The following is a 20,807-nucleotide window of genomic DNA, read 5'->3' on the forward strand; positions in this document are numbered from 1 at the left end:
TGAAGCCAGAATATACCTGGTCTTCATGGGTGAGCATGCTGTGAGCATCAGCCACCAAACACAGCCTTCTCTGCCTCACATATAGTTTCATGGCTTGCATGACATGATCTTAACCACTAAGCCAGCAGCAAGCTAGGTTACATCATCACCCAATACGATTCTCATTCTCACCTCCCAGAAGCTTTCCTTTGCAATTGAATTTAATTGTAAGACTAATAGGAATTGAAACTGCTCAGCAGCAGGCAGTGGAGAAGGCTAATGGAATGTTGGCCTTTATTACAAAGGGAATTGAGTACAAGAGCAAGGAAATCCTCTTGCATTTGTACAGGGCACTGGTGAGACCACACCTGGAGTATTGTGTACAGTTTTGGTCTCCAGGGTTAAGGAAGGACATCCTGGCTGTAGAGCAAGTGCAGCGTACATTCACAAGGTTAATTCCTGGGATGTCAGGACTGTCTTACGCAGAGAGGTTAGAGAGACTGGGCTTGTACACGCTGGAATTAAGGAGATTGAGAGGGGATCTGATTGCAACATATAAGATTATTAAGGGATTGGACAAGATAGAGGCAGGAAATATGTTCCAGATGCTGGGAGAGTCCAGTACCAGAGGGCATGGTTTGAGAATAAGGGGTAGGTCATTTAGGACAGAGTTAAGGAAAAACTTCTCCCAGAGAGTTGTGGGGGTCTGGAATGCACTGCCTCGGAAAGCAGTGGAGGCCAATTCTCTGGATGCTTTCAAGAGGGAGCTAGATAGGTATGTTATGGATAGGGGAATCAAGGGATATGGGGACAAGACAGGAACCGGGTATTGATAGCAGATGATCAGCCATGATCTCAAAATGGCGGTGCAGGCTCAAAGGGCCGAATGGTCTACTTCTGCACCTATTGTCTATTGTCTATAACATATTACCTCCACTCCAGAACCATGGTTACCCCTTCGTCAGTAATTTAGCTGCAATATGCAGAGAATACTTATGCTTGGGCGTGTTCAGAGATTGACTTTGAAGATCATATCCTCTAACCTGGCACAAAGCTCATTGTCTATGGGGCAGCAATAATCCCTGCCCTTCAAAGCACTGGACAACACAGAATATAGTACATAAAACATTACAGCGTAGTAACAATCCCTCTGACCTGCAATCTCTGTGCTGAGTAGGATGCTAATTTAAACTGTACATCTGCCTGCAACATGTTTTATATCCCTCACCCTGTTTGTTCCAATGTCTATCTGAATGATTTTTAAATGTTGCTGTCATATCTGCTTCCAGCACATCCCCTGGCAATGTGTTCCAGACACTTATCAGTCTCTGTTTAAAAAACTTGCCACATAAATCTCCTTTAAGCTTCCAACTTTAAATATGCCCTCCAGTATTTGACATTTCCTCCCTGGAAAAATAGGTTCTGACTATTTAGACTATAATTTATACTTTGATCATAACAACTGTCAGCTTCTGACATTCCAGAGAAAACAGTTCAAGTCTGTTCAACCTCTCCTACAGCGAACACTTTCTAATCAAGGCTATATCTTGGTGAAACTCTTCTGCACTTTCTCCAAAGCTTTAACATCTTTCCTGTAATGTGGTGACCAGAACTTCACACACACAATTTCCTCCAATGTCTCCAACGACATTGATATAATACTATGCCATTCAAAGTATCTTGGTGGTAAGTTCACAAGAGAGGTACAATGTTGAAGTTGTAAACATTTCAGCAGTTAACCACATTCTTGACCCTTGTTTGATATTGCTAAAAAACAAATGACAAGTTGTCTACAAGTGGAATTTCTTTATAATTTATATTTAAGCATTCAGTCTGGAGCCCTAGTGCCCTGGTAAAATTGTCCAACATAACTAAAACTAACAAAATAGCTTTAACCATGGAATCTTGACTCCCTTAATGAAATATTATCATCACTTATTATTTTAAACAATGACCTGGAAATGCAGTCTCATTTTGCCTGCACTTATTGAACCTTATTTCCCAACACCTTTAATGCAATTTTTAAAAATCTACTTTATCCTTCTCACTTCATTTGTGAGGCTAATCACAAATTTCCATTCTTGGATTACCAGGGAAGAATGGACACACAAGACTCAATTCTCAAAGAGAATGGAGAGTGACATATACGGAAATGAGTTATTCAGAAAACAGTTGTTTTGATGAATAAGATGTCTTTAAAGAGTTTTTTCTAAGTTAATGCCATCAGGAGAAGAATTGTTCTAATAGAGCACAAAAGGAGACCTTTAGCCCCACCATATGCAATTTGAGAAGTTCTTTGGCAACACGAGAGAATCTGCAGATGCTGGAAATAAATAAAAAACACGAAATGCTGGCAGAACTCAGCAGGCCAGACAGCATCTATGGGAGGAGGTAGTGATGACGTTTCGGGCCGAAACCCTTCATCAGGAGTGAAGTAACATGGGATGGTTGAGGGGGGATAAGAAGTGGTGGGGAGGGATGAAGTAGAGAGCTGGGAAGTGATAGGCTGGAGGGAAATGGGCTAGGGGGAAGGTGGAGAATTATGGGAAATAAAAGAGAAAGAAAAGTAGGGCTGGGGGGGGGAGATTATAGTGAGGGGGGAAAAAGAGAAAGAGAACCAGATTAAAATTATAGATACGGATGGGGTAAGGTGGGGGCAGGGGTATCAATGGAGGTCTGTGAGTTGAATGTTCATGCTAGCAGGTAGGAGGCTACCTAGGCGGGAGAAAAGGTATTGCTCCATCAACCTGTGTGTGGCCTCATCTTGACGGTAGAGGAGGCCATGGACAGACATGTTGGAGTGGGAGTGGTCTGTGGGATTGAAGTGTGTGACCACAGGGAGATCCCGTCACTGCTGGAGGACTGAGTGCCGGTGATCGGCGAAACGGTCTCCCAGTCTGCGGCGGGTCTCCCCAATGTATAAATGGCCATTTCGGGAGCACTGGATACAGTATATCACCCCAGTTGACTTGCAGGTGAAGTGGTGCCTCACCTGAAAGGACTGTCTGGGGCCTAGGATGGTGGTGAGGGAAGAAGTGTGGGGGCAGGTGTAGAACTTCTTCCATTTGCAGGGATAAATGGCTGGAGGGAGGTCGGTGGGGAGGGATGGGGGGGATGAATGGACAAGGGAGTCGTGTAGGGAGCGATTCCTGTGGAAAGTCGAGAGTGGGGGTGAGGGGAAGTTGTGACTGGTGGTGGGATCCCGCAGGAGGTGGCAGAAGTTACAGAGGATTATATGTTGGATCTATAGGCTGGTAGGGTACCTAGACTATTCCTCCTCCCACCCTGTCTCCTGCAAAAATACTATCCCTTTCTCTCAATTCCTCTGCCTCTGCCGCATCTGCTCTAAGGATGAGGCCTTTCATTATAGGACAAAGGAGATGTCTTCCTTTTATAAAGAAAGGGGCTTCCCTTCGTCCACTATCAACTCTGCTGTCCATCGCATCTCCTGTATTTCACGCACCTCTGCCCTCACCCCATCCCCCCGCCAGCCCACCAGGGATAGAGTCCTCCGGTCCTCACCTATCACCCTACCAGCCTACAGATCCAACATATAATCCTCTGTAACTTCCGCCACCTCCTACGGGATCCCACCACTAGACACATTTTCCCCTCACCCCCACTCTCAGCTTTCCGCAGGGATCGCTCCCTACGCGACTCCCTTGTCCATTCATTCCCCCCCCCCCCAATCCCTTCCTCCAGGAACTTATCCCTGCAAACAGAAGAAGTGCTACACCTGTCCCCGCACTTCTTCCCTCACCACCATCCCAGGCCCCAGACAATCCTTTCAGGTGAAGCACCACTTCACCTGCGAGTCAACTGGGGTGATGTACTGTATCCAGTGCTCCTGATGTGGCCATTTATACATTGGGGAGACCTGCCGCAGACTGGGAGACTGTTTCGCCAAACACCGGCACTCAGTCCTCCAGCAGTGGTAGGATCTCCCTGTGGCCACACACTTCAATTCCACAGACCACTCCCACTCTGACATGTCTGTCCATGGCCTCCTCTACCGTCAAGATGAGGCCACACGTAGGTTGATGGAGCAATACCTTATCTCCTGCCTAGGTAGCCTCCTACCTGTCGGCATGAACATTCAACTCACAGACCTCTGTTTATACCCCTGCCCCCCCCCCCCACCCCATCTCTATAATTCTAGTCTGGTTCTCTTTCTCTCTCTTTTCCCCCCTCACTATAATTTCCCTCCAGCCCTACCTTTCTTTCTCTTTTATTTCCCATAATTCTCCACCTTGCCTATTTCCCTTCAGCCTATCACTTCCCAGCTCTCTACTTCATCCCTCCCCCCACTTCTTATCCCTCCTCGACCATCGCATGTTACTTCACTCCTGATGAAGGGTTTCGGCCTGAAATATTGTCACTACCTCCTCTCATAGATGCTGTCTGGCCTGCTGAGTTCTGCCAGCATTTTGTGTTTTTATTCGAGAAGTTCTTTGCAGGCCATAATGGGTGCATAAAATTAGTTACAGTAGAAGTGTCAAACTTGGAATGAAGAACTCTCACTTGAACATGTCACAGGAACAGTTACTATTAGGGACGTAAATGTTTGTGATAGGGGAAAAAGTGCATTGGTAATGGAGCTTTATTTCATGAAGGACTGAGGCATATCTGACTCAAATTCATGGTTTTAATGGAAGGCAAAGGTTGTGTATTTCCTAAGTCATTCTGGATTCGATGCCATCATCCCCTCAGAACTAATCAATAAGCTTCAAGACCTTGGCCTCAATACTTGCTTGTACAATTGGTTCCATGATTTCCTCACTTGCAGACCCCATCAGTCTGGATTGGAAAATCATCACCAACATCTACAATCACCACCAACACAGGTATATTACAAGGCCCTGTGCTTAGCCACCTGGCCTACACACTTTCTATTTATGACTGTGAGGTGTATCATAGCTCCAATCCCGTATTTAAGCTTGCTGACAACACCACTGTTGTAAGCCGCATCGAAAGTGCTGATGAAGTGTAGATTGGAAATCTGTTTCAGTGGTGCCACAACAACAACAACATCTCACTCAATGTCAGCAAGACCAAGGAGCTGATTATTGATTTCAGGAGGAGGAAACGGGAGGTCCATGAGCCAGTCCTCATTGGAAGATCACAGGTGGAGAGGGTCAGGAACTTCAAAATTTCTTGGTGTTATTATTTTGAAAGACCTGTCCTGTGTTCAGCACGTAAGTGCAATTATAAAGAAAGCATGGCAACTCCTCTACTTCCTCAGGAGTTTGTGAAGCTTCAGCATGACATTAAAAACTTTGACAAAATTCTATAGATGTGTAGTGGAGAACATATTGACTGGCTGCATCACGGCCTGGTATGCAAAAACCTATGCCCTTGAATGGAAAATCCTATAAAAAGTAGTGGATATGGCCCCACCATTGAGCACATCTACATGAAGATTCATCACATGAAAGTAGCATTCATCGTCAGAGACCCTACCACCCAGGGTTTGCTCTTTTCTCACTGCTGCCATCAGGAAGAAGGTACAGGATCCTCAGGATTCACACCACCAGGTTCAGGAATTTATTACCCCCTCAACCATCATGCTCTTGAACCAAACGGGATAACTTCACTTGCCCCATCATTGAAATGTTCCCACAACCTGTGGAGTCCTTTGAAAGACTCTTCATTCCATGTTCTCAATATTTATTGCTTATTTATTCACTATTATTATTTCTTTTTGTATTTGCACAGTTTTGAAGACTGGTTGTTTGTCAGTCTTGTTGGGTGTAGTCTTTCATGGATTCTATTATTATTATTATTATTATTATTTCATTATGGATTTGTTGAGTATGCCTGAAAGAAAATGAATCCCAGTGTTGTATATGGTGACATGTATGTACTTTTGATAATAAATTTACTTTGAACTTTGAACATTGGATTTATAAAACAAAAATGCACCAATTACATTATTTTATTCTAATCAAGGTAAATATTTCATATTCTAACTTAAATATTAAAGCTTTTAGTTTTACTAAATATTTGATTAAATTGGTTCTATTGAATCACCCAGAAAAGCTGCAGACAATATTCATAGTTTTCCCCGTTACTTCATAAAGTTAGGGAAAAATAGGCCATGACCCAGTTTAGGTAGATTAGAAATATTACATCAAATTTAGAAAACCTAGACCAAAGAATATTTGACCCAATTCCCGTTTCACTTCCACATTTGTATTTTCCCTTTACATTGCTTTGTAAGATTATAAACCCCAATTATTGCACAATATATTGCACCAGCATTACTTAGTATTAATATTTAAAATGGTCCAATCAAAATGTTACTGAATTAAGCAAAATTCATAATTACCGAAACACATCTGCAGAACTGGCCTGGTTTCTAATAATAAGAACTATTAGGAACACCTGCCGTTAATGCAAATATATGATTAGCCAATCATTTGGCAGCAACTCAATGCATAAAAGCATGCAGACATGATTCTAGAGGTTCAGTAGTTGTTCAGATCTAACATCAGAATGGGGAAAGAAATGTGATCTAAGTGACTTTGACTGTGGACTGACTGATGATGCCAGATGGGGTGGTTTGATCTCAGAAACTGTTGATCTCTTGGGATTTTCACTCACAACAGTCTCCAGAGTTTACAGAGAATAGGATGAAAATCAAGAAAAAACATCCAGTGAGCTGCACTTCTGTGGGCGAAAACACCTTGTTAAGCAAGAGCTCAGAAGAGAATGGCCAGACTGGTTCAGGCTGACAAGAAGGCGACAGTAACTCAAATAACCATGTGTTACAACAGTGCTGTACAGAAGAGCATCTCTGAATGCACAACATGTCAAACCTTGAAGTGAATGGGCAACAGCAGCAGAAGACGACGATAATACACTCAGTGACCACTTTATTAGCTAAAGTGGTACCAATAAAATGGCCACTGAGTGTATTTCTAGCTTCTATAAGGCACTACAAATAGACTAAATTTGTTTTTGTGTTTCATCTACAACAATAACCACTGCTGAAGTAGCAAAGTGGAAAATAAGAAGCAACATATTGTATGCCTAAACACACATTCTTGAGTCTTTGCCCGTAGCTAGATTTTCAGGAGCGTAAAGAGAAACATTATCCCAGTCAACTCGTAGGCTCTTAAGTGTTCTATTATTTTAAACCTTCATGTACAACTTTAAGTAGTGTTAAAAAGTTCATAGTGTTATATTACACAAATACGATATCTGCTTCTTGGTGCAATGGATGTAGATTTTAAAAATAACAGTTGCCCATTCTTCAACCTCACAACATAATTGAGAACAAATCTAGTCTGTTAGGGTAATTTTACTCTTTTTGGCAGCTAACTTAAGCTTAAAAAAAAAGTTTCAAGCAACTTAATAAATATAGAATAAAACTTTGATAAACTGCTCTTCAACAATCCAGGTGATTCACCATTTGGTATACTGTGATATTTATTGTGTTCCCTTGAAATTCATGGGGGTTCCAGTTCCTCCGCTCCTTCTGCTTACTAGGGCTTTGGTTCCCTCAATCCCTTGAAACTCAGTCCCTTTATGCACACTGAGCCCCAGTTCATATGCTCTCTTTAAATAGACCAAAGCCCCATTTCCATTGCCCCCTTAAACTTACCAAGTTCACTGGAAAATTTATTACAATACTGCATAATAACCATTAAAAAGTTAACAAAAATATGTATCATCTAAGATTCTTAAAATCTGCTGCCAGATTATCGTTTTCAACCATGGAGCCACCTCTGAAAACGTTAGAAGATTTATTGCACCAAAATACTAATAAAATCAGAGTGAAAAATACTGACCATTTCCATCAAAATTTGGTAGAGATTGCGTTGAGATCATTTCCCATTAAATATAAAAGAAACTTTCAATTATATTATCACAGTATAGAACCTGAACAAACATTTAGATTGCATTAAGGAACACCAACCATACAATAAAAGTTTTAAAGAAAATGGAGTTGAAAAATATTAGTCCGAGGTCCAGGGTATGTGAATCTGCGTCAGCAAAGCCATGTGGGAATAATCATATGCTGCCCTAAGCAAACAAATATTACCCTAACTCCTTGCAACAACTGAGTATATTTAGATCCTGGTAGCTTTAAAAATTTGTTTACTTAATCTATAACTTGTGTTTGTAGCACCAACAATTTACAACTAATGCACAATAGTTACAAAAGCAACTTGTAATGCAACTATTGTTGGTAATGACATGCTGGCTTTAATGGTACAGTTCATGCTGTTCCTTGAAGTCACAATTGCTGATATTGTCATTTCTCAAGAGATTAGTTACCAATGTTATCTGCCAAGTTTTCTTTCTGGTTTGCTGTGCCAGGATTCTGGACAGCTGGCTAAATCCTTCGCTGTCTGCCAGAAACAATGTGTTAGTTAATATAGATTTTCCCCATGCAGCAACATTCCCAACATGGCCTATTGTACAGATACTCACTTTCCCCAGATTTTCTTGCTCCAGGATATTTCGATTATATTGCTCCCTGAAAGATGCAAAGTAATTACTAAGTTAAGTACATATTTTGCTTTAGAATTTATTACTTGACTCATATAGTAAACAATTTGTTGAAACACTGCAATATTGTATCAGCACTTTGTTGAGAAATTGAATGTTCCTGTCAGGCAATTAATATCAGTCATATTGCAAGGCTATTTTCTAAGTTCTTACAACAATTTCAGTGCTGGTTGACTGCTTTAGAACATCAAAATACAATTAAATCCTGCCAACATAGAGATGTATGTTGTAAAACACTTCTTCCTTTTAGAAATGGTGGAAAGCAGTATAATTTTTGTGGATGCCATAATATTTCTATGGGAAATTAAGGAAAATAATTGTAATAATGTGTATTTTTAAATGAAACACAGATTTGTTATTCAGTGCTATTACAGTATCACAAGTAGAAATCTTATATAAAAGGGATGAGTCCTCATTATCTTTTTACTGTCTTAATATTGTTCCTGATCTTTTAAGAACATCAAAGGAATAGCAACAAATCTGGAAGTAAGCAACATAAATATACAGTGGAAATAAGGGCAAAGAGGAAACAGGATCAAGGTTCTTTAAAATTTTAAAACAGTAACATTAAAAGATTCTCAAATGCTCATAGTACTTTCCAGACAGTGGATGAATTAATGACACAAATAAAAGGATATAGCTGTGATGAAATTGCCATTATAGAAACATGGCTCTAGGTGCCCAAAGCTGAGAGTTGAACGTTCAAGCAATACACACAAAATGCTGGATGAATATTCAAAACTTACGAAGACAAAATGGAAAAGGAGGTGGGGTAGAACTATTAGTGATGAGATTACACTGGTGAAAAGTAATCTTGGCTGAGCATATCATGATGTAATCTTGGAATCAGTTTAGGTTTGGGAAACAGCAAAGGCAGAAAACATTGTTGGCATTATTTATATGCCATCAAATAGTAGCTGCAATATTGAGTACAGCAAAAGGAAAAAAACAGCAAAGAGGAGCATGTAACAAGAGTAAGAGGATAAGCATAGAGAACTGTAATCAGTATGGACCCATAACTTGCAATGCTCAAGTTGCATTCCCAAGAACAAGAGTGGTTGTGGAAACAACTCTATAAATATTCTTTCTTTCTAAATCTTTTTAGATAAATATTACAGTATTACGGACTGATAACACTGATGTGCCAGTGAACTCCTGTCCTCCCTGCGGCTGCCCTGGACACCTGGTATGGATGTAGCAATGAGATGCCCCGTGGCTCAGTATGGTGAGGGTGCCTGTGAGGGCAGTTGCTATGGTGATATGTGGGTAAGGCCCGCCCCCATGCCATTGTTGGGCACTGACAGAAACTGCTCCTCGTGTTAATGTTTGTAAAAACAAAATGACTGGAGAATCTAAATCCAAATCCCTTACAGACGAGGCAGATGAATTTACAATGGAGAATGAAGAAATGGTAGAAGAACTAAGTAACTACGTTACGCCTGTCTTTTTGTGAAATGAGACAACAAGCATGCTAGAAATACCAGAGAACCAAAGACTTAGGGAGAATGTACAAATATAGGAAATAAGTATAGTTAAAAAGATGCTCGAAAAAATGAAGAAATTTAAAAATGAGGGGTAATTTCAAAGGACCTAATAGTCTACCTCCAGAGTTTGAAAGGCAGTTATAACACTCTGGTTATCAAATTACAAAACATCACAGATTTTAGGATTACCCTTGTGGATCAGTGGGTAGTAAATGTCCTACTACTTAAGATGGACAGATGAAATTGTGGAGCAGACTCAAATGGTCAAATGGCTGAATTCTGCTCCTATATCTTATGGTCTTATATTCTCGAATCAAATCAACAATTTGACTGGATGGAGGGAACAAGAGTAAACATTGATTTTCCCTGTTTGTTGATAAATCAAAAGTAGGCATTATTGTGAATAAGGAAGAGGAAATAAAGAAGGTTCAAAGGAACATAGACAAGTTGAATAAGTGGACAAGAACATTATCCATTTCAACACGTACAAACAAGCTGGAGGAACTCAGCAGATCGGGCAGCATCCGGATGCTGAGTTCCTCCAGCTTGCTTGTACGTGTTGATTTGACCACAGCATCTGCAGTGTACTTTGTGTTAACATTATCCATTTTTTTGGTGCATTAAAAGAGAAAACCAGAATGATTTATAAATGGTAAGAACTAGGAAATGCTGGTGTTTAAATGGACCTATGTGTCTATGGATTACTGAAAGACAACATACAAACATGATAAATGGTTTTTTGGCCTCATTTGAATCCAGGAGAAAAGGTACCTTATCTAACTTTGCTGAGACAGTACCTGGAAAATTGTATAGTTTTTTTTATCTCCTTACTGAAAGAAGGATATTCTTGTCATTAAGAGAATTCAAAGATTAACCAGATTGGTTCCATTGTGGTAGGTTTGCTGTAAAAGAAGAGGTTCAAGGGACAGTATTCTCTGCAGTCATATGAACATACAGATAGTTTGAAATGTTCTGAATTCTTATAGGGCTTGACAGAGTAGATATAGGGTGAATGTTTCCCCTTGGCCAAAGAGTTTAGCAGCAGAGTCACAATTTCAGAAGACTGAGTAACCTATTTAGGACTAAAATGAGGCAAAATTTATTCATGTAGAGGGTGGTAAATAGATTTCTTTACCCCACAAAGCTATAGAAGGCTCAGTTTGATATTTTATTCAAAAAAGGAAGTTGATAGATTTTCATTATTAAGAGGATCAAGGTACATTCCCTTTTAAGTACAAGAAAACAGTAGTAAGGTGAAATATCAGCCATGATCTTGACAAAAAGCAGAGCTGGCTTGTAGAACCAAGTTGCCTACTCATTCTCCAATTTATCATTTTGATAACACACACTTCCCATCCTACTCTCATCTGTTCAAAGTCTTGTGGCACTGCACTTTACTTTTATGGCAATTGATTAACCTCAGAATTTGGGCAGAAATCACAGACTTTATTAATATAAAAATAGCAACACACTACAAGTCAGGTGGCCACTGTGGAAAGCAAAACAGAGCTAACATTTCATTCTCCAATCACTCACAGGCTAGCTTTCATCTAACAACCAAACTACTCCTAGATCTCTTGAGTCATAAGATACATCACACAAAACAGGGCACATGAGATTGCAAATGGTGTTTTTTTCAGGATACATAAAAACATAACACCAAATACAAATGCTCTATAGAGCTAGTGAACATTAAGATCTCATTCTCATGATGAGTGCCTTGACTACTTTTCCATTATAAAAAATAATTCTTCTCTGCCTGAACATATCGTTCGTTTGTTATGTATCCTCTCGCCTGACACATAGGTCCAAAAAATTACTAGGGTGCATTAAAAATGAGATCAGTGACTGGAATAAGGGCAGGAGTCAGTAGTGATCCTCTTTTCCCTGTTTTGATGAATAGCCTTCAACCTGAAACCTAACACTACTCTGGTTTTCTTTCACAGATGCTACTTAATCTGCTGGTGTTTTTACAGCTCTTTCTGGTTTATTTCATATTTCCAGCTCCTGTTGTTCTTTCTTATTTTATTTGTAATTCATTAATTGATGGCTCTCCATCAGCGCCCAAATGGGAAGGTGGTAGAAGATCAGAAAAGCTTTTCATTGAGAAAGGTGACAAGTACAGCAAACAATAAAGAACTTTAAGGAATTCAAACATGACAGAGGCAAGAGATATAATGAAACAGAACAGAGATATAACATGCTCCATTAATGATGGCTCAGATGCAAAATTTTATAAATATACAGCAAGGAAATGTTATTTCCTAGACTAAAAGGAAACTGTTGCACAAGTTATTAAATAGATATCCACAGAATATATACATACACATAAAAACATAAGTACTTAAACTTGCAGGTACCTCATAGCTTTCCTTCTTTCTTGTGGATCTGCAGATACGTATAGTTTCATTTCATCAGCAGCACGCTGTATCTGTCTTTCAGTAATCTGTTCAGCAGAAAACAACTTTAATCTCTGCAATGTTTTCCCAAAGCTAATAAAATCAATAGGAAGTTACAAGAGTTTTTTATACCCTTCTCAAGCAGTTGGTATAATGGTATCTAGATTCCTCCTGAGCACATTCTTCTCTGAGTCCTTGGACTTCCTGAAAAAGGTTCTCATTTAAGAATCACTTTATCTGAGAGAAATTTAATCACAAACTACATTTTAAATATTATAAACAATCAATATTACACATATTTTAGTCGACTATCCTTTTGAATATAGTTCATCATTAAAGTAAAAAGATAATGACCTTTCCTACCAAAAAGTAATTATAATTTACTCAATGAAATCCTACCTACAAACAATAATTATAGAAATATTTTTACCAGCCTTCCTAAAAATTGCCAGTTAACTTTAATCAGCAAACCTTTTAAGAGTTATGTCATTTTTTTAAACAATAATCTCTTATAGCAAGCAAACCTAGAGAAGATGCTTTCTATTCAAAAGGTTCTAAATCCTCCCAACTAACACAATTATGATTTTGCAGTAACTCCACAGAATTATTAACATTCCCCAAATGGACAGTGGCTCTATTTGGTAGCAATGGATAAGCTGAAACCTTCTCAATTTTCCCTAAATGGAAAGCAACTCTGTTTGGTTACACCATATACGCTGAACCTATCTATCACTAACCTGAACAGAACATTCGAATTTCTTTGGTCGCAAAATATACTTCCCAAGTATCCCAGAAGGCCAAGTGACACTGGCAGCAACAGTTCTTTATGAGCAATAAAATGACGATGAACTGTCATCAACAAGGATAATTTTGCAACATGATCTTATCCTCAGGGCCTCTTGATGTATTTAATATAGGGAAGGTCTTTCCTAGTCTTTGAATTCTCAAGTATTCAAGTCAAATGAGAGTAGGGCAGGCTACAATGACTAACAAAAAAAATCTCAGAAAATAGGCGAAATTCCTGAAGTCTTATTTACTTAATGTCCTGGGCATAAACCTAGATGAACACATTATTCACATGCCTGAAAACACAGACATTCTGGTCTTTTGTATTAAGTGATGTTCTGCAAGCAAGAAACAGATCGGTGGATGTTTTCCACAAGTGGTGGAAACAATTGAATAATATTAACAAAAATGATTGATCTTAGTGAAATCTTTGCCAATTAATTGCATTTAAATTTCCCCTCCTGGGCAAGGGGAAAATGATGAAGTATGCTGCAGTACCACTAATGGTATTTTCCAGAAATTCTAGGACAAAAATGGGTAATTGAAATAAAAAATTATTAGAAATAGTTTGATATTTCACATTGGTGAATGCCATCAGAAAGCAAGAACTATTAACAGATAGCTAAAGCCTGATGTTGTTTTAGTAAACCAGATTCCAATTTGGGGAAACTCAGACTGATCAATACAAAATGACTGAACAGAGAATTACCACAGTTAGCTATCCTTGCACTGACTATATCGGAAACAAACACAGCTTCAAAAGAAAATGAATTTACAAGTACAAGAAGATACATCTTCACACTCTTTTCAAGATATCCTAAAAATGCTTTACACTCAAAGAGGTGCACAGCAAACTTCCATTAGCAGCAGCAAGATAAGGACCAGATAATGTATCTTAGAAATAGTGAGTGAATGATCTACATTGGCAGAAGCATTCTTGCCAGAACACTGCGGTGACCCTGTTGTGCTTCTTTAAAATAGAGCTTTGGGACTTTTAAAGCAAAGGAAGCTGTTGACTAAAGTGTTACCCTAGATTTTTGTGCACAAGTAACAGGAGTGAAACTTTAACTCATAACTGTCAAATTAAACAAAAAGAAACTAAATCGTTCTATGTAGAGAGATTGTAAGGATGTAATAAAACTTCACAATTCTTAATCAGTTCTATCAATATTTACAAGCCCTTGAAAATTAACACTAAGTCATAGACATGTTCAATTACTGCTTGCACTGATTTAGCAAAACTCAGGCAGAGTTCTGGGGTGAGTCCTTTCCTTCAGTCTAGGTTGCAGTTTTACAAAATGTTCTGTATTGCATGTAAGTGCTTTAAAAAATCCCTCTAAATTATCCAAGTAGTGTAAAAAGTCTAAAATGGGCATAGGAATTATCGCATATGTGGATTAAATTATGACCTTTATTTACCTGTTCAAGCTTAGATCGGTTGCTTTCCAGGCCTGCTGCACAGCTGTCATAGAGTGCTTTTTTTTCTTCATACTCTTGAGTTAGTTCCTAATGTGAAAGGGCAAACTGTCATGTAAATGAAACTGTGAACTAGCAGCATGCGACACTCAAACAATGTATGTCCTTGTCAATCACAAGTCAAGACCTTGCATTCTGAAATAAATTTACACATCCAAGTTCATGTGTAAACCAAACAGGTGGCTTCACATCCTTGTATGTGGAGTGAAATATTGTTACTTGCGGGATTCATCCTGGTGTTCAGCATGGAATTTGTTTGGTTAAGCCTAATTATTCTCCAAATAACACTTGTTCGAACACTTTCCTGTACTTTAGTAGCTACTTTGTGAGTAATGCAAAGATGGCAAATTGTCTGCCAACTGACACAATGGAAGTTACTGCACTTACTGTTTTGACTAAGTTGGTGCAGTAACTTGGCAACCAGCCAAAAGAAGGGCAAGAAGCAACATATTACGACAGTACTCTCATTGTTGCTTAAAGTCCACCACTCACCTGGCATTTCTGTCTCAATGGTCGTAGTTCTTTGATGACTGGGGCCAAGGCAGATTTTTTTTCAGCAATACTATTATTAAGTTTCTTTATCTGTAGAAAAATTGGCACACAAAAATAAACAAGATCTATGCATTAACAGTTATGGCACTTTTCCCAATTACTTTCTTTTTTGCTATAAGCTGGCAGAATTGCCATTTACATACTGAAATTCTCACCAATAATATGCATTTATGCACAGCTTTTTGTTTCTCTTCTTTTATGAATCTTATATTGCAGAAACATATTATATAGAGAATCTAAAAGTGGGGGTGGGGGAGAAAGAACAGCAATGTGGCAAACAGTTGTAAATATTGACCAAGTACAAATGAATACATGCCCCTTTGGCTGACCTTCCTGGGGAAGGATTATGTAATGAAATTGATAAAGAGGAAAGATTTATTTAGATGGTATCTTTCACTTGCACCTTCTCAAATCACTGGACTGAAACCCATACCAATTATGTGAAAATCTGCTTTCTGTTAATCTGAGGTCTTCACTGAAATTAACTTGAGCCAACACAAAGAATCACAGGAAAATGGTTAAAATGATAAAAGAAACAGAAGGTTAAAAAATGTCGAAGCAAACCCAGAAATAATAGCAAGTACACAGACACATAAGATAAAAATTGACATTACAAATATGATGTAGGACAAAGAATAATGTACTTTTACCTGCAGCAAGAGCATATTGCTTCAAAATTTGTAATAGTAATAACAATGTTTAATGTTACCTCTGGATAAAATTGGCAGCAACTTCAGGGATCCACACTCACAGATGGAAATTCAGAAGATGTTGATGTAAACACTCCTCTTCCCAATACAGAATTGTTATAAAGGTGTGATCTCAAACTATCTGCCTATTGTTCTGATTTGAAAAACTTAAGCCATGTTCAACCAGGTGGAATGGGTATCCTTATACATCAACCGCCGTTAATTGACTGAAAGGATCAGTGGTCAATTATGGAGGCAAATAGGACATTGGCATTTATTTCAAGAAAATTTGAGTAGAAGGGTAGTGATGAGTAGGATCATCATGAACCGCTGTTGGGTCGCACTGGTTCTTGAGAAAAATGACACATTTTGCTGTACATTTCAATGTACGTGTGACAAAGAAATGAATCCGAATATGGATAATTATTTATGGATCTCCATTATTAAAGAGGAATATACTTGTGGTAAAGGGAATGTAGTTAAGGTTTGCCAGATTGATCCCAGGAATGACAATTTCTCCAAGGAGAGATTAAGCAGATTTGGTTAATAATCATGGTGTTTAGAAGACTGAGAAGTCATCTCACTGAAATGTACAAAATTCTTTTGAGGCCTAACAAGATGGAATCAGTGTTGATGCTTCCCTGGACTGATGTCTCTGGGCCCCAAGTGAGGATCATCTGTTTCTTCATCCAGAGAATGGTGAATTTTCAGAGTTCTTTATTCAGTAGGGCTATGGAGACTCAATCACAAGATTTTTAGATTTTAAGGGAATCAAGGGAAATAGGATTAATGCAGGCAAGTTTTGGTAAAATAAATATTGAATGAATGAGCAGGCACAAGGGGTCAAATGTCATCCTCCTCATTCTTTTTCTTATGTTCATGGTGAATAAGAAGCTTCTTTATCTAGTGAGAGAAAAAGTTGGGGGCCATTATTTTATAAAAAAAAAGATTGCAGAATATCACGAGCCTCATGTGTAATACCACGTATAGTCATGGAACACAGGCTAAGCACATTAATGCAAATATGGAGTTTAATCTGCTGTCACTGCCCGAAAGTAAGCTGCCTAACTATCTTTTCCAGGTTACACAAGGCCCCAAGCAACACGCACAGATAAGAAAAGGATTTTTAAAAGGTCTCATCTTAATTTAAATGGAAACATTTTAAGGAATTACACATTAATGCACACATATTTCTAAAAATTTAGTACAACACTAAAATGACACATACAGTTGCAATTTTCAAGTCATTTATGTAATGCCTATGATTTGAATTAACATACAAAAATCTATCTGCCAGTCTTCCAGAATCAATTAATGTGTTCTTCTTGGCATCAACATTACTTTGGGTGCAAATTTGGTGAATTTTGATATTAATTATCTTTCTATTTAACTCTCCATCAGCAGAAAAATATGCACGATTTTAAAATTAGAAATCAATGTAACATTAGTTGACTATCTTTTTTCTTGAAGATGCCAGAAAGTTATGAAAAAACATCTGACACCCTGTTTAAGGTGTTAACACAAAAATATACTGGTAGTTACTCATTCACTGTAATTTCCTTTCATTAAAATTTCAATGAGCTTAAATGTTCTTTTTCCTGAAATGATTACATGTAAATGCTATGATCAAATTATTGAAAGATGAACAAAGGAACTTAATGAGCATTTGGGCGGGATAGCCTGGTGACTGAAAAATCTCTCCCTGGCACCTTTCAGAAATTGTGAGAAAAGAAATTAAGCAGCAATGAAAAATAAACTTCTGCAATATTCTCTAATTGCTTAATGTTCCAGACATCATAACTCTGGAGGACCATGATGACAGAAAAGCTTAAATCACTTGCCCCTTTCTGAATTCAATGACTGCTTAAGATTAATAAGAAATTACTATTACATGCTTTCACACATCTATTGCTTTGATAAAAGATTGTTTAAACTTGTTCAATTCTTTCACAGGTTCTAAACACGTCAATCTTACTTTTGCTTGTCAGACTGAAGTCAAACAAGCAGAGTTTTTGCTCCCAGCATAAAAGTCAAGGCCTCTCAAAGTCCAATGCTACGTCCCCGTCGTGAGAGGTGGAAACGGGCAAGGCTGGCTGACAGGGCTCTGGTGAAGCTGTATAAGCCCACCCCAGGCACAGTGGGTACAATGGATTACAGAAACTTTGATGAACTCCAACCATACCATTGACTTTGGATGATGGAGATAGGAGGTCAATGGCCTCTGCTCCCCTGAGAGCTAGGAGCCCAAGAAGAAAAAGAATAAAAACTGAGACCTCTTTAACAGATCATATTATCTACAAGAAATCATGAATGAGTGACTGCACTCTAAAGTCCACTTTCTTCCCCCTCAATAAATTAATTCTATTCAATGTTCACTTCATTAAAATTAATAAAATATTTACACAAGAGATATTATATTTACACATTTTCACAGAACAACATAAATGTACTGATTTTAAAGACAACTCCAGAATACAAACTATGTGCAATAAATATTAGATTTTTACAACACGTTTCACCCAAGTTACTGTTGATCATTTACTGTTTACTTCTGAAATGTTTGAGCTGATGTTTAACACTTCCTGAGAATCACTGGTTGCTATCATCATCAGTCTCAATAAAAGAATAGTTAAATTCAAAGATGTTCCATCTGCGGTAGACTAAACTCCCTAGCACTTCTCATTCTCATGAAACAACATTAAAAATAGGTGCTGGGATCACTGCAAAAGAGCTAAGAGTGCATAGAAACTGATAAATATTATATACTCCCCTTTAAATGTGTGCATGGGATATTTTATGCAAATATCTATAGCTCTGAGAAGTGCAGAATACTGATTAAGTAAGTGCTACAGAATTCAGTATAGATCAAGTTCAGAATTAACTCCAGACAAATAAAATAATCAACCGAATGGATTTTTTGTTCAACAATAAAGCAGCAGTGCTTGCTCCTTCAGGACTGAATGGAGTACACTTCCCCTCATCTGGTACAAGCTGTTATTAAATGGTTTCTGTTTAAGATTTGCCACATTCAGCAGAGTTACATCACAAAACCTGCTAATCAAACTGAAGGATTCTGATAGTTCTAATTTTTATAATCTTTAAATACATCACAGAATGAAAGGGTAGAGGCTGAAAAATCATAAACAATCAAATAAATTTATATTTACAATTTATTTTAAAATCCATGAAAATACTATTCTAAGAGAATTCAGGAGCGCACAAATAAAGTTAGATTTTCAGAACTAAGAGGTACTTCGGCAATAATTATGGATTTTTCTTATTCATAATGCAATTTGACAAGTATTTAACTGGCAATTCTAATTACCCTACTGTTGAGAGTTCAGTTAAACTCCATTCATTGGGGACTTAGATTTTATTGGTCTTACACTAAGATGAGCACAAAAAAGCTCACATCAAATTAACGATTTAGCTTTGAGACCCCCAACATGGCCTTGACAAGAAGTAGCAAGGGAACCTCCAGACTTCTGTGTTTAATTGCATGCAGGTGGACATTAGAAGCTGTTGTTAACGATGGTGGTGAATGCTGGAAGTTATACTCTTGTTCCATCTACAAACTCTGGTCCAATTTCATCCAGGGGGCAGAAGAAAAGCTCTACAATGGATATTTTCAAGCATTATTGAGTGGGAATGTGTAACATACAGATATTTCAGCCAGTAAATTGTCCTCATAGAATGTTATTATTAAAGGATATTGGAGTCAAATAACACTGGCAATCTACAATTGTATTAGGTAAGTAGTGGAAAGAAGCATAGTTACCATAATTTAAATTATTATAACTGTTCCCCACAAATTGTAAACTCTTAATATATATCCAAACTGTAAATTAATTTTAGTCTTTTTAAAAAGGATCACCATTTCAGACATTTCATCAAGTGTACGTCCCTTCACTTCATCCAACTCGCTCTTCAATGCAGATACTCTCTCCAGCTCTTCTTGAGTGTCACTGAAACCTGTAATACCATGCTTTGCTTCAATCGCTTGCTGTAAACACAAATAATTTGACAAAGATTACCATATACGGATCTCAGCTGGTAAGATAAATCTTAAACAAATATAATGCAAGTCTGATGTATAATAGCCAAGGACCATAAAATATAAACCATGAAAGCACTAGTTAAAATACACTTGGAATACATATGAGGAATAACCTCTTTATGCATTTTGTGAATGATCAAACCTTATTATCAGCTTTATTTTCTGTCTATGCATCACCTCACACAACTTGAGTCTAATAACTCGCAGGGAAAATAAATTTCAAAGGATCCACTCTTTTGACATCTGGGTACAAAACAATAATAGTTAAAGGCAAAATGATGCAGGAAATGAAGCTGTAAATTAATATGGCAATTATGCTTTCAATGCCACCCTTTATCAAAATTCTCTGCAAATTCTACCAAAATCAAACCAATCTGATGACAGTCCCATCCTGTGCGCTGATTAAATCAATTATAATTGCATCTTCTTCAATAACCTGTACTTATATAGCACTTCTAACATTGTAAATCATTCTAATAGGTTTTTCAAAGACATCAACTTTAAATGTTAATTGTTTCTCTCTTCACCAATGCTTTCAGGTTTGCAACATCTATAACGTTTAACTTTAAAATTTTGGATGAACTAAATTTTACAGGTTGTAGTCTCCATTACTGTGAGGATCAGCTGAGTTTAAATGCTTAAGGGAGCTAACATGGGGGATTACCAAGCAAATTCAATTCTACATATTTTGGATTTTAAAAAAACATTTAGTAAAACCTAGCTAAAGAACCAAAGATAACTGTAACAAGGACAAATACTATGGAAGTTTGAACTAAAATTGATGCTATCAAAGAGAACAGAGCAACATTAAAAATCTGTTGCAAAAGGTACCAGCAAATTTTTTTGAGCAATAAAAAATTAATTCCTG

General features: G+C 37.8%; 1 protein-coding gene across 2 annotated transcripts in view; it reads right to left on the minus strand.

The window, feature by feature from the left end:
- Positions 1-20,807, minus strand: part of ift81 (intraflagellar transport 81 homolog) — a 66,890-nt gene that overhangs the window by 6,514 nt on the left and 39,569 nt on the right. For both annotated transcript variants that reach the window (XR_009515426.1, XM_059988173.1), the window contains exons 13-18: positions 19,757-19,885; positions 15,134-15,223; positions 14,585-14,671; positions 12,512-12,583; positions 12,341-12,426; positions 8,419-8,464 (exon numbers count right to left, since the gene is read on the minus strand). Coding sequence is in view for 1 of the 2 variants with exons in the window: in XM_059988173.1 (XP_059844156.1) it covers positions 8,419-8,464; positions 12,341-12,426; positions 12,512-12,583; positions 14,585-14,671; positions 15,134-15,223; positions 19,757-19,885 (510 nt within the window). In the remaining variant the exon portion in view is untranslated. The remainder of the gene's footprint in view (positions 1-8,418; positions 8,465-12,340; positions 12,427-12,511; positions 12,584-14,584; positions 14,672-15,133; positions 15,224-19,756; positions 19,886-20,807) is intronic.

This window comes from Hypanus sabinus, chromosome 13, assembly GCF_030144855.1.
Source record: "Hypanus sabinus isolate sHypSab1 chromosome 13, sHypSab1.hap1, whole genome shotgun sequence".
NCBI classification, from domain to species: Eukaryota; Metazoa; Chordata; class Chondrichthyes; order Myliobatiformes; family Dasyatidae; genus Hypanus; species Hypanus sabinus.